The sequence below is a fragment of the Triticum dicoccoides genome, chromosome 3B (assembly GCF_002162155.2).
Source record: "Triticum dicoccoides isolate Atlit2015 ecotype Zavitan chromosome 3B, WEW_v2.0, whole genome shotgun sequence".
Lineage (NCBI taxonomy): Eukaryota > Viridiplantae > Streptophyta > Magnoliopsida > Poales > Poaceae > Triticum > Triticum dicoccoides.
In genome coordinates this window covers 513,681,367-513,696,268 of record NC_041385.1, presented here as the reverse complement: position 1 = coordinate 513,696,268, position 14,902 = coordinate 513,681,367, and the positions used below count along the sequence as shown (strand labels likewise).

Here is a 14,902-nt window from a genome sequence, read left to right as displayed (position 1 = left end):
CATTTGTGAGAGAGCCATCAGGAGGTGCCAACACTTCGACCATTCATTTTATTAGAGAGAACCACCTACTCATGTGTTGAGATCAAGAGATTCCATTCCCACCATTTGAACTTGATTTCTAGCCTTCCCTAAGTTGCTTTCCACTCAAATCACTCTGCCACCATAGCCAAATCTGAGAGAGAGAGAGAGAGAGTGCAGTGTTGGGGAGACTATCATTTGAAGCACAAGAGCAATGAGTTCATCATCAACATACCGTCTATTACCTTTCGGAGAGTGTTTTCTCCTAGATTGGTTAGGTGTCGCTTGGGAGACCCCGTCATGATGTGGAGTTGAACCAAGAAGATTGTAAGGGCAAGGAGATCACCTATTTCCTGAAGATCTACCCGAGTGAGGCAAATCCTTCATGGGCGATGGCCATGGTGGGGTAGACAAGGTTGCTTCTTCATGGACCCTTTGTGGGTGGAGCCCTTCATGGACTCGCGCATCCGTTACCCTTCGTGGGTTGAAGTCTCCATCAACGTGGACGTACGATAGCACCACCTATCGGAACCACGCCAAAAAATTCTCCGCGTCTCCGTTGTGTTTGGACACTCCAATCCCATCCCTTACTTTCTTGCAGATTGCATGCTTTACCTTTTTCTGCTGCCTATACTCTTGTTATGCTTGCTTGAAATGAATTGTATGTGCTTTAACTTGTGCTAAACTCTACCTTAACTTGAAGAAATTTAAAACTGCCAGTTTTGCTTGTTAAGTGTCTAATCACCCCCCTCTAGACCCCTCTTCTCGATCCTTTCAATTGGTATTAGAGCATTGGTCTCCATTTCTTTGGTTTAATCACCATTGGAGTAAGATGGATGAGTATACGTTCGGGAGTATTAGATGTAGAGTGCCTATTCTTGATGGGGAGTTTTATGGTTCATGGAAAAATGAGATGCTTGAGATTTTCAATGAATATAATTTGAACAAGTATAGCCCTTAAGTTCCCCTATTGATCCTTTGCATCATACCCCCGATGAGTATCTTGACATGGTTCACAATCTTAGGACTATTGATCTTATTGTTAGAGGATTGCCTAGAAATTTGCTTCTGTGCATGCCTACTTTTGAATGTGCATATACTATATGGAATTATCTTGAAGAGCGCTTTCTGAATTATTCCTTGGAAAATCTAGATGAGATTCTTCAAACATCCATTGCTTTTCAAAAAATGGAGCCTAGTGATCCCAAGTTTGATGAATTTCTGATTGAGCTTCATGATCTTATATGTGCTAAAGGAAATGTTAGAGTCATTAGTAGCATCATCTCGGAGACAATTATAATTCATAAACTTGAACATTGTCATGATCATAAATCTAATGAATCACTTGCTCTAGGTGATGATCACATACATGATGATGACCTTGAGCATGGCTATTATGATGAAGAAGAAGAGAGCGATATTTATTATGAAAAGACTATGAGAAATCTTAGTCTAATGGCTAATCTTCACAACTATATGGCCGAAGGAAAAGAGTGGATTCTCGATAGTGGATATACTGATCGTATGACCGGAGATAAAGTCATGTTCAATGAGCTCGTTAAAAATGGTGGTCCACGCAAGTACGTCATGTTTAGAGATAACTCCAAGGGTAAGGTACTTGGCCTTGGTAAGGTGGCCATTTCCAATTATAGCTCTATCAAAAATGGTATGCTCATTGAATTGCTTGGTTATAATCTTCTTTCCATATCTATACTAACTGACTTTGGTTTCAATGTGCTATTTACCGAAGTAGATTGCCAAGTGTTTCGTAGAGATAATCATAATATGATATTTATCGGTATTCATAGAGGTGATCTATACATTGTTGATTTCACTAAGAGATCCCAACCTCGTACTTGCTTAATTGCTAAATATTATAAAGGGTGGTTATGGCATAGAAGGTTAGGTCATGTGGGCATGCAAAATCTTGATAAGCTTATTAAAGGTGATCATATGCTTGGTGTTAAAGATGTTATATTTGATAAGGATAGACTTTGTAGTGCTTGTCAAGCGGGAAACAAGTTGGAGGAAGTCATCCCGTGAAGAACATCATGACCATGAGAAGAACACTTGAGCTACTTCACATGGATCTCTTCGGTCCTAATGCTTATAAGAGCCTTGGTGGTAAATATTTTGGTTTGGTCATTGTTTTCGAGTTTTCAAGATTTATGTGGGTGTTCTTTCTTGATGACAAATCATAGGTCCAAAAGATCTTCAAGAACTTCGCCAAGAAGGCCTGAAACCAATTTGAAGTGAAGATCAAGAAGGTTTGAAGTGATAATGGAACGGAGTTCAAAGAACGCCAATGTGGATACCTTTCTTGACAAAGAAGGGATTTCACATGAGTTCTCGGCTACGTACACGCCTCAACAAAATGGAGTTATTGAGAGGAAGAACTGGACACTTACCGAGATGGAGAGAATGATGCTTGATGAATACAAGATGCCAAACACTTTTGGCGGAAGCGGTTGAGACAGCTTGTCATGCTACGAATCGACTATATCTTCACAAGCTTCTCGGGAAAATGACATACGAGCTACTCACTGGTAACAAACCCCAAGTTGGATATTTTCGAGTATTTGGTTCAAAGTGCTACATTCTTGATAAGCATCATCGACGAAATTTGCTCCTAAATCCCATGAAGGTTTCCTACTCGGTTATGGATCAAACTCTCACACTTACCATGTCTACAACAATTTCAGCCGAAAGTTTGAAGAGACGAAGGATATGAAGTTTGATGAATCTAATGGCTCGCAAGTAGAGCAATTGCCAAATGATGTAGGAGACTAAGATCCATCAGAAGCAATCCAAGATTTGTCCATGGGCAAAATTCGCCCAACGGAAGTGAAGGAGAGTACTTTCTCCATTCAAGTGGAAGCCTCAACTTCACATCAAGGTGAACCACATGTTGACTTGGAGGCATCCACAAGTGGAACACATCAAGATGAAGAAAATGAGGAACTACAACAAGATGAACCACCTCGACCTCCTTCTCCACCTCCACAAGTGAATGACAACGTCACCAACAATGAAGAAGAAGATGAAGAGGAGGATGTTCCACCCCCAACCAAGCAAAAGCTCTCACAATTTAGAGCAAGAGTCTCAAGAGATCATCCCATTGAACAAATCTTTGATGACATTCAAACCGGAAGAATCACTCGCTCTAAAACTTGTTTAGCTAACTTTTGTGAACATTACTCGTTCATTTCTATGTTGAACCTATGAAGGTAGAAGAAGCACTTGAGGATCCATATTGGATAAATGCTATGCATGAAGAGCTACACAACTTTGAGAGGAATCAAATGTGGACATTGGTTGAAAAGCCCAACGACAATCATAATGTCATTGGAACCAAATGGGTGTTTTGGAATAAGCAAGATGAAGATGGATAGGTTGTGCGAAACAAGGCCCGTCTCGTCGCTCAAGGCTACACTCAAGTCGAAGGTATGGACTATGGTGAGACATATGCCCCCGTTGCTAGACTTGAGTCCATTCGCATTTTACTTGTTTATGCCAATCACCATGATATCTCTTTATACCAAATGGACATTAAGAGTGCTTTTCGAAATGGTAAAATTGAGGAGGAAGTTTATGTTAAAAAACCTCCCTGCTTTGTTAATCCCAAAAAACCTAAATCATGTCTACAAACTTCACAAAGCTCTTTATGGTTTTAACAAGCTCCTAGAGCTTGGTATAAATGATTGACTAAGTTTCTTATTGAAAAAGGCTTTGAAATTTGGAAAATTGATTTTACACTTTTTACTAAGAGGGTTAATGGTGGATTATTTGTGTGACAAATTTATGTGGATGATATCATACTTGGTTCTACTAACCCCCATTTTAATGAAAAGTTTTGAAGGCTAATGTCAGAGAAGTTTGAGATGTCTATGATGAGTGAACTCAAATTTTTTCCTTGGGTTGCAAATCAAGCAAACTAAGGTAGTTACCTTTGTATCACAAAAAAAAGTATACCAAGGATCTTATCAAGAAGTTCAACACGCAAGAAAGCAAAGGTATGAAAACACCCATGCCTACTAGTGGACATCTTGACTTGACCAAGGATGGCAATCCGGTTGACCAAAAGGTTTACCGTTCTATGATTGGTTCATTGTTATATCTATGTGCCTCCCGCCCCGATATGATGCTAAGTGTATGCATGTGTGCACGATATCAAGCGGCACCTAAAGGGTGTAACCTTAAGGCCGTGAAAAGGATAGTGAGATATTTAATTCATACACCAAACTTTGGCATTTGGTATCCTAAGGTCATCCTTTGATCTTGTTGGCTATTCCGACTCAGACTATGCCGGTGACAAGGTTGATATGAAGTCCACTTCGGGTACTTTTGTCAATTTCTTGGTAGATCTCTTGTCTCTTGGTCTTCCAAGAAACAAAACTCAGTTTCCTTATCCACCTTCGAAGCAGAATACATTGCCGCCGAATCATGTTGTGCTCAATTACTTTGGATGACCCGAACGCTTAAAGATTACGGGATACATGTGAAACATGTTCCATTGGTTTGTGACAAAGAGAGTGCTATTAAGATTGCTCACAATCTCGTGCAACATTCTCGAACTAAGCATATTGAAGTTAGTCATCATTTCATTCGGGATCATGTTTCTAAGGGGGACATCAATCTTAAGCATGTTCGTACCAATAAGTAATTGGCGGGTATATTCACTAAACCGCTTGATGAAAAGGTATTTTTCGGGTTGAGAGGTGAATTAAATATCATTGATGCCACAAACATGGAATAAAGATTCCATTTGGATACATGCAAGGCATTAGCCTTTGTGACTAATCCTTGATATTTCTCTTATGATGATGATCACTTGTCTAGGATATATGTTTGCACCCTTGCATGTTATCTAACCCATGTAGGTACTTTGATGAAAATCTAGGAGACTTCAAGTCACTCACATCTTGAGAAATTTCTACATTCCCAAGTATCTATGCTTTGGTTGAAATCAAGGAAGCATGAACTCACTCAACATATCCTTTGAGTATTTCAATATGTTAAATTTCATGATTGTCAATTTGAATACACAAGTGCTTTTCCTTGAAAGACTAGCCCATGTAGGAAGATGAACTTTAACTTCAAAGGGTGCTCCCAACTCTAGATTATCTACATCAACCTCGAGCATCCACTATAAGTTCAACTACATGATCAAGATTAACACCACAAACCAAGGTATGTCATTCCATCTTAGAGAAGCTTTACTCCAAGTCATGAGTTAAAGCAGCTCAACAAGATGTGAATATATCGAAATGCTTAAATGAAAAACGACAACCCAATTTTGAGCTTAAACGATAAGTATGACCTACGATCAAGTGATCTCACTTGACTCCAAAGTCAATATACTCTAACATAGGTGACTTTATCCCCGACCATCTCTAGATGAAGTTCCCTAGTGTTCTTTTGTATTTTGTATTCCTTCCTTGTGTGTTTCCCTTCTAATAAAAAAACTTCATCTAGATTTCTTTTGTTTTTCTCTTTCTTTTGTATCTTTATCTAAAGTTAATTCATTGCAATCCTTATAAAAATTCCTTGAAAATCTTTGTGAAATTTCATTTGCCAAGTGAGATGAATTGACAAAATTTTCCTCTGCTTTGAACTTGGTCTCACCGATCCAGGCCCATGGGCTAGACCGAAACACAAGGTTTCCGTGTACACAGTTCATCGATACAACTGACATGGACTATCTCGGTCTAACCGATGAGCACCTTCAGTGGCTCTGCTATCTCGGAGTTATCAATTGAAATAGATCAGCATCACTAATTTCACTGCTGAGAAAACATTTTGCCATTTTGTATTGCCTATTTTTGTTCAGCTCCACTCAAAGATTCTTTTCCTTTATCAACATCTTAAGCTACATGCTGCTTTGTAGTGCCTCTCAAGGACCACATCCATGTGACTCATGTTCCTGAAGTGCCCTTCATGGAAATTGATGTCAAAGGGGGAGAGAGAGAGCACATCAAATCTTATCAAATCAAACTTATCATGAGAAAGAGAGCTCATCTAAGCTCTTTCTAGAGATGCATGTTAAAAAGTGGAGAGAAGTCACTTGTCTTTAAGAGGGGAAAGACATGTTAGTATAATTGATTCATTTTCGCTCTGATTTTAATTGATTTATCTTTGCTCTGATTTTTTCTCACCCTACCTTCTCCCATTATCCAATATTAGATTCAGGGGGAGAAAGAGTATATGCTTAAGGGGAGAAAAATCCTTGGAACTTATTACCAATATTTAAATCTTTGGGGACATGTCTATATCTAAATGAAGTACTCACTTTGTAGTACTCACCTACTACATGTCATCTCAGTCTTGGTAATCTTGTGGATCTTGAAATTATTTTGTTTGGAGTGTTCTTGTGTTATCTAACCCTGTTTTCTCAAGTTTACTCCATGAAAGGTCAGCTCAAGAACCACAAGGTCAGTATATGCATCACACTCATGTGCCTGATGATCCCTTGCTTCTGCACATATTATTTGCAAGAGGGATTCATAAACGTGAAGGTACATCTTTCAATCATATTATTTGCTCTGATGCATATAGCAGCCAAGATACATATAACTCATTACCTACTCTATCATGTAGTGCATTCACATGTTCTTCTATCTTATCTTTACATGATTGAATACATGTAGGGGGGAGCTTATGCAGGTTACATGTTCCTCCAGAGCTTTGCTTACTACTCTTCATATCATTTACTTAAAGCTTTGATGTATGTTTTCATCAATTACCAAAAAGGGGGAGATTGAAAGCACAAGTGCTCCCTGGGTGATTTTGGTAATTAATGTCAATATACTTCTTGTTGTACTAATAGTTCTATCTAGTGTATTTCAGATAAGTTCAACAGTGGAGTGGAAAGGACAAGAGGATGTGGAACCCCTTCAAAATGCTAAGGACAAAGATTGGCAAAAGCTCAAGACTCTTCATCTTTATTACCAAGATCACATTGAGTCCATAGGAAAGCCAATACTATTAAAAGGGAATGAGGTGTTGCTTAATGGCTTACTTGCTCAAATGCTTAGTGATATTGCTCCAAAACCCTCAGCCACTTTCTCCATCCAAATATGTCCAAACCCAAAACTCAAACTTGGCCCCACCGATTCTTTCTACCAGGAGCCACCGAGTTTACTTGACATAGCCACTGCCAGAAACCCTAATAATTCGGTCTCACTGATACGGATCTCGGTCCCATCGAGATGGCCTTGCCAACTCTCCGTTATCATTTGCAATTATTTTGATCTCATCGAAATAACAATCGGTCTCACTAAATTTGCTTGACAGATTCTCTATGTGCTTATTGCTTCACTTCCCTCCCACCGAGTTGATGCAATCAACGTCACCGAGATGATGTTTGCCATAAGCCCTATCACATCGGTCCCATCAAGTTGTTCTAGTCGGTCCCACCGAGATTCCTTATGTTCACATTTTTGAACTGATCGGCGCCACCGAGTTTAACCATTCGGTCCCACTGAGATGAGTCAAATATGTGTAACGGTTGGATTTTGTGTGGAGGCTATATATGCCCCTCCACCCCCGTCTCCATTTGTGAGAGAGCCATCAGAATGTGCCTACACTTCCACCATTCATTTTCTAAGAGAGATACACCTACTCATGTGTTGAGATCAAGAGATTCCATTCCTAGCATTTGAATCTTGATTTCTAGCCTTCCCCAAGTTGCTTTCCACTCAAATCACTCTTCCACCATATCCAAATCTGAGAGAGAGAGAGTTGAGTGTTGGGGAGACTATCATTTGAAACACAAGAGCAAGGAGTTCATCATCAACACACCGCCTATTACCTTTTGGAGAGTGCTGTCTCCTAGATTTTAGGTGTCGCTTGGGAGCCTCCGTCATGATGTGGAGTTGAACCAACAAGTTTGTAAGGGCAAGGAGATCACCTACTTCATGAAGATCTACCCAAGCAAGGCAAGTCCTTTGTGGGCGATGGCCATGGTGGCATAGACAAGGTTGCTTCTTCGTGGACCCTTCATTGGTGGAGCCCTCCGTGGACTCGCGCAGTCGTTACCCTTCATGGGTTGAAGTCTCCATCAACGTGGACGTATGATATCACCACCTATCGAAACCACGCCAAAAAATTATCCACATCTCCATTGCGTTTTTGCACATTCCAATCCCATCCCTTACTTTATTGCAAATTGCATGCTTTACCTTTTCTGCTGCCTATACTCTTGTCATGCTTGCTTGAAATGTATTGTATGTGCTTTAACTTGTGCTAAACTCCACGTTTGCTTGTTAAGGGTCTAATAACCCCCCCCCCCCTTGACCCCTCTTCTCGATCCTTTCATCCTTATACAAGCACAGGCATAACTAGTCCAACTCGACGCGCGCCGCTCAGTCGTTGATGTCAGTGAGCTTTCGGGAGAATTGTACAACGCAGAGTGCCCATACTTATTCCCGCATGGTGGTTAGTGCGATAAGGTCATAGGCCTACTCGGAACACATATCCAAACTATTAGTGTCTTGGGAGCGCGCAGTGACGATCAATGATCCACGATATGCGGTCCTGTCGCCTCGTCTCACAGACTTACGGTAAGGGCTAAGAATGCCCGATCGTGCCACATAGTTATCTCGCGGGTACCGTCCAGGTCAACCTGACTTCACATCACTTGCCAGTACCCCTTGGGACCGTCCCGATGTCATCATGGTTCTGTGGTAAAGTCAAAGTAACTGTGTGTTCAAAACAACAAGGGGAATCCAAGGAATCACCCTCGATGGGTTCCACTTGATGTATCCGTCAAGGTGAACTAAGGAGGAATCACCCTTGATGGGTTCCACTTGATGTAACCGTCAAGGTGAACTCAGGAGGAATCCCCCTCGATGGTTCACACTTGATGGGTTGCATAACAGAGTCGTTATTGGATTGTGGAGAAGGAGGAATCACCCTCCGTAGACCCAGATCAATTAACTACACAATAGAGATCTCATCAGAAGTGCTATGCGAGGTATCAACCTCGACACTTGATAGTTACCCTGCAGTGTCGTACAACTAAGGGTGTGTGATGTGCTGTGTCAGGCCCTGGACGTCGATCACATTGATCGAGTCATCGGTCATAAAGCAGGGGTGATAATCCAGAAGTACAAGGGATCATTTGTAGCTTTGTTTGATAAATAAGAGTGTCAAACCCAATGATGAGCTAAAGATAGAACAAATATTCCCTCAAGTTCTATCGACCACCGATACAACTCTATGCACACTTGACATTTTCTTTACCTAAAATAAGTATGAAACTATTTTTTAGGTGTGATACTAGAACTACTTTGCAAGAACAAAACCAGGAGTACTTTGTGAGCTAATAAAATTTAGTTGTTTAGTAGAGAGCTTTTTGTCACACAAGAAAGTATTTGTCCCTAGGCGATTGATAACTAAACCGGTAATCATTATTGCAATTTTATATGAGGGAGAGCATGAGCTAACATACTTTCCGTACTTGGATCATATGCACTTATGATTGGAACTCTAGCAAGAATCCGCAACTACCAAAGATCATTAAGGTAAAAACCAACCACAACATTAAGTATCAAGTCCTCTTTATCCCATACGTAACAACCCCCTTACTCGGGCGTAATCTTCTGTCACTCTAGCCACCCACCATATGTGAATCATGAACGTATTGCAACACCCTACAACTGGTATACCTCACGTTTGCACGACACAGAGGGAACTATAGGACAACACCAAAATAAAATGTGAAATTCAAACCAATCATGACCATCAATCAACCCATAGGACAAAACAGATCTACTTAAACATCATAGGATAACCACATATCATTGGATAACAATATATTGTATTGAGCACCATGTTTAAGTAGAGAATTGCAGCAGGAATAGATAGGTTACACGGGTGCATAGAGGGGAGAAATTTGGTGTTGATGGTAGAAAGGTTGTTGGTGTAGATCGTCGTCACGATCCTTGCCTCGGTGGCACTCCGGCGCCACCGAGAGAGAGGGGAGAGAGCTCCCCCCTCCTTCTTCTTCTTACTTGTCCTCCCCTTAGATGGGAGGAGGGTTTCCCCTCTGGTCCATGGCCTCCAGGGTGGCGGAGGAGCGAGATCCCCTCCGAAATTGGATCTCTCTCTCTCTCTTCTCTTTCGTGTTCCCCTGATCGAAAACCGTTTCTTAAATATCTAAAAAATCTATAACTCCGATTGCACTGAAATTTTAACAGAATTTTTTTCTGGATATAAGCTTCCTTGCGCTTGAAGAAGATCCCCAACTGACTTACGGGGTGCCCACTAGGCACCACCGCACGCCAGGGGGGCAGGCGCGCCCTGGTGGTTAGTGGAGGCTATGGGCCTCCGTTTGCGTTGATTCCACCTCCCAAAAATCACATATATTCCAAAATAATTCTCCATAAATTTTTATCGTGTTTGGACTTTGTTTGATATGTACATTCTCCAAAAGAAAAAGCATGCAACAAACACGAACTGGCACTGGGCACTGGATCAATATGTTAGTCCAATAAATCATATGAATTGTTACCAAAAGTATATGAAATTTGTATAATATTAGCATGGAGCAATCAAAAATTATAGATACGACGGAGAAGTATCAACATCCCCAAGCTTAATTCCTGCTCGTCCTGGATTAGGTAAATTATAAAAAAAAATTGATGTGGAATGCTACCTAGCATAATCTTGATCATATATCTAATCATGGCTTGAATCTTAAACACAAGTGATTCAAAGCAATAGTCTATTATTTGACATAAAGACATCAAAATACTCAGGCATCCCAACAAACAATCATCTCTTTCAAAATATCAATGCTAAAGAATGCTATCCCTACAAAATCATATAGTCTTGTCATGCTCCATCTTCTTAACATAAAGTATTTATAGTGCACAACCCCGATGACAAGCCGAGCAATTGGTTCATACTTTTTAACGCGCTTCAGCTTTTTCAACCCCCATGCAATACATGAGCGCAAGTCATGGACATAGCACTATGGGTGGAATAGAGTATGATGATAGGGGTAAACATAAACTAGAAAAAAGTAAGAAAGTCTCACAATGACGCGACTAATCAACGAGCTATGGAGATGCCCATCAATCTATTATATACTTAAACCAGAAGTGAAAGAAGCCGTCACATTTATCCACATAGATCAAATTATGTGCACCGTCAATATTTAATAACAACGGCAGAGATTTAAAAATATACAAAAGTTACATATAACTATTATGGGGTACAAATAGTTGCCTGACACGCCTGTCATCTAGCACGTCTCCAAACCTCAAAAAGAAAAATCTAGCACGTCTCCATCAATGTGTCCGACACAACCACACAGTGGTGCGTGCAAATAAGGCAAGCAAAACTCCATGCAGATTAATTAGCAAGAGCCCAGACGCGTCTGAAAAAAGAACTCCAGATGGACTCCGCCAAGCCAATGACAAATATAAAGACACTCGACCGGCCACATCTAGCACAAGCAGGGCAGCCCAAGATGTAGGATCAATATTTTTTGGAGAACTGAAGTCAGCCGAATCTGCTATGAACCAATGTGCCACCAGCAAAATCGAAGTCTGCCGATTATCTGGTGCATCCAGTGATTCAATGACGGAAAAACAAGAAAATTAGCCAAGCTTCAGTGTCAGGTTCAGCTCGAGTGCCGACAAAGTCAGGCCCAACCTTCTGAGTTGTCTCTAACATGAATCATCAAGGTTAGTAAATACTACTATTACTAAATTCACTCATCAGCATAAAATCTTCATAGGTACTTTATCAGTTGTTTTCAACTCCTATTAAACCCCAAAAAAATATGGCATACAAGGAGCTTAATGACTTAACGACAATTGTTGATGAGCTTATTAGCCTCAATATAATTTTGATGGACAGAAAAATGCATTACAGTTACAGATTTCTCTATGTTTTTGGACAACAATCCCTAATTATATTTTATTGTTTTGACAGGCCCAACCGAGTTCATGCTACTATCTGTAGAGGTTAAATTATAATTATAATCATTGGTATGGATTAAGTACAATAACAGGTAGATAAAATAAACAATGCTCATGTATGTCTATACTCTATACTCTGTAGTTTGAAATAATACTCTTATCTATTTAATCTTTCTAACTACGAAGCAATTAATCTCCAAATTTATTGTGATTGGATTAATCATCCAAATGAAGCATGTGGAGTCAATAATAAAAAAAGAACTCTTTAGGGGCGATAAAAATAGGAGTTACGTTATGGACAAAGTTTCCTTATTTTTTGAATGAGGATTTAATCCGCAGCTAAACTGTCCCTATTGTGACTTTGATGGTGCAGAAGTTCAATCCAGTAATGTTACAAGATATTTTGTTATTTGCAGGGAAAATACCTAAGACATTTACCATTGATTACCAATTCCACAAGAATTATATAGGTCTAGATATAATTGAAGCCCGGGAACTTCTTGGCAGGTATGGAACAGTATCTTTTATCAGTTATTAGTTATCAACTAATGAATAGTGACTGTTTGTTAACCAATATTACTATACTTGACTAACTGCATATGTGTGCAGAAGAAACTTAATAAAAATGATCAATATAGATAGAACTATGAAAGGAACACTAGAAGAAAAAATGTTTTACAAAAGAAGAACATTACAAGAAATTACTACAATGAGGCACAAAAATAAGGCAAATCGGGTACTGTATCAGACTTCTAGATATGATATGACCACTTCCGAGGAAAACAAGACTCCAAAACCTGCAGTGATAATGGAGTCATATCAGCTAGAATGGACCATATTTGATTTATTTACGTCTCTCAACTTCTTCAGATTGCTAACTTTGAGTTTTGAGATTGTTTTTCAGGATTGCTAACTTTGAGCTACCTACAATATATCTGTTACAAGAAGATGGTGGTATATGTCATGTGCTGATCTCACAAAGCATGTACAAAGGAAATTGACAAGAGTTGTGGTATATATACAGAAATTGTAACACCTCGGCAAGCATATATTCTGCTAATTTGAACAGTAACTTCTCGATTATGTTTACTTTGCAATGAAAATATGCCAAATTAATTACCGTACAACTACTATAAGCTGCACTTGATTTTACGAGGAGACTGAAAAAAATCTTAATATATCGGTCTCAAAATTGCAGGGCTCACTGGGTGGGAAGCACAAAAATTATACAATAATTATGTTGAAAGTAAGGCAAACTATTTATGTTTACTAAGATAATAGTAAGAATACTTGACATCCATCAATATAAGGAGGACACTTACCAGATAACAAAGGTCAAATGTTAGCACTACCAAAAACATATTACATTATAATTATTTTAAATACATTCGAACATGCAGTTTTGGTGAATTTTATATTCTTGGTAACAACTATTCTAGCCTATGGCCTGTTTCGTTCAAGAAAACCATGATCGTGAGGAAAAACTGCAATATTACAGGCATCGCCTACAGCATAGGCAAAAAATCCATTGTATGTCGATTAAGATATATGAACCAAATTTCAGTTAATATGTTTAATCCTTCTTGCTTTGTCCAAAATACACATATAGGTAATATAACTTGCTAATATATGTTAGCAACAAAAAAAGAATACCATTAAACCACCTACAATGGGGAAACTTACATGTCAAGAATAAGCCACTCTCGACGAAGTAGAAATGATGCAAAGTTGTTGCAAATTAATGGGTGAAAGGCGATGGCACCAGCAATGAGGAAGCCCAAAAACCGCCTTTGCCTACATACTCTTTAAATGAAAAGAGACCAATCACTATATAAAAAATATACATCAGGGTTATTCGTAGATGGATATAATGGACATATGCTTTGTTGTATGAAGCTCCATATAATGGCTACGGATATGTTGAAGAAGCAATAATCAAAGTTGTTTAGAATGTAAACTAAAAAGTAATGTCAAGCCAAATATCTCTATAATGTATATCCTATTAATGACCGTTAGATGAACAACAAAAGAAAGTATGAGGTCATCTCCCAAATTATAATTTAACAGAATAGGTAAATCAACCTTCCCTCTGAATTTATTTAATAAATCAACAAAGTAAATCCACTTACAAAGTACATATATTGTGCCAAGCAAGAGAAGAATTAAGAGAATAACGGTAGAGTAGGGAGAGATTCATACCTGTCCTTACTGCTCCGGCTCAGACGTGGAATTCTACGGAGAAGATGGTCGTTCAACCCAACGACACGGCTCTCTATCCCAGATCCACGAACAAGAGAGCAGAGCATTCTCGGAGAACCTAGCAGCAAGAAGCACCTCTCATAATGGCCTACCCGGCGACCGATCTGCCTCTACAAAGCAGAAATAGTGAGATGAGGCCTTGCTGGTAGGCGACGCAATATCTGTGGCTCGAACGCACATCTCCGTTTTGGCCAGACTTGACCTCCAAGAGCATCTCCTTCGTAGCTTTGGTGATGTAGGAGCATGCCATTCGATTTGGTACAGCCAGCTTGAGGGACTATAACGATAGAGCAGAGAAAGGGGATCTGTTTATCTTCTCACATAAGAGATATGGAGACTTCTAGAGATGTGAAGAAAGTTGACCAATGGGCCTATTGTGACCTGGGAGGCGTGGGTGAAAGCAAAAAGAAAATTTTGTACAGTAACTTTTTTCTTGCAACTTGCATCTACGGCTAAAATATTGTGTCTATTTTTTGAGAGCGTGTGTCTGTTTAGTACTACTGAATTTTATAATGGGCTGATGGATTAGGGGCATGGAGTGGAGTAGTGGACTTTTTTTTGAAGATGGAGTTGTGAACTTAGGAGTACGAAAACAAAAGTTTTTTTTTTCGAAAATGAAATAACAAGTAAATCACCTAGGACTAGGAGCGTAATTACGTAGGTATATCAACTATTGTAGACGATCAACGAAATAT

General features: G+C 39.4%; 1 protein-coding gene across 3 annotated transcripts; it reads right to left on the bottom strand.

The window, feature by feature from the left end:
* Nucleotides 1-11,151: 11,151 nt before the first annotated feature.
* Nucleotides 11,152-14,564, bottom strand: LOC119276823. Of its 3 annotated transcripts, none has more exons than XR_005136828.1 (4): nt 14,386-14,564; nt 14,148-14,311; nt 13,632-13,751; nt 11,152-12,745 (listed from the first exon to the last, which is right to left on the bottom strand). XR_005136828.1 is itself a non-coding variant. In XM_037557985.1 (4 exons), the coding sequence occupies exons 1-4, from the start codon at nt 14,455-14,457 to the stop codon at nt 12,640-12,642; spliced, it is 468 nt and encodes a 155-aa protein (XP_037413882.1). In that variant the 5' UTR covers nt 14,458-14,564; the 3' UTR covers nt 11,152-12,639. The 3 variants fall into 3 exon arrangements, 2 of the variants coding, with proteins under 2 accessions (XP_037413882.1, XP_037413883.1); XM_037557985.1 differs by having other exon boundaries at nt 14,148-14,317; XM_037557986.1 differs by having other exon boundaries at nt 13,632-13,742; nt 14,148-14,317.
* Between the last annotated feature and the right edge of the window lie 338 nt (nt 14,565-14,902).

What these genes read in the sequence shown, in the direction of transcription:
- LOC119276823 (XM_037557985.1), bottom strand. Translation starts at nt 14,457, where the DNA reads ATGGCATGCTCCTACATCACCAAAGCTACGAAGGAGATGCTCTTGGAG. An exon ending in AGTCTGGCCAAAACGGAGAT is followed by an intron (nt 14,318 to 14,385) that starts GTGCGTTCGAGC and finishes TCTGCTTTGTAG; the next exon opens with AGGCAGATCGGTCGCCGGGT. An exon ending in GAGTGGCTTATTCTTGACAT is followed by an intron (nt 12,746 to 13,631) that starts GTAAGTTTCCCC and finishes TTATCACTGCAG; the next exon opens with GTTTTGGAGTCTTGTTTTCC.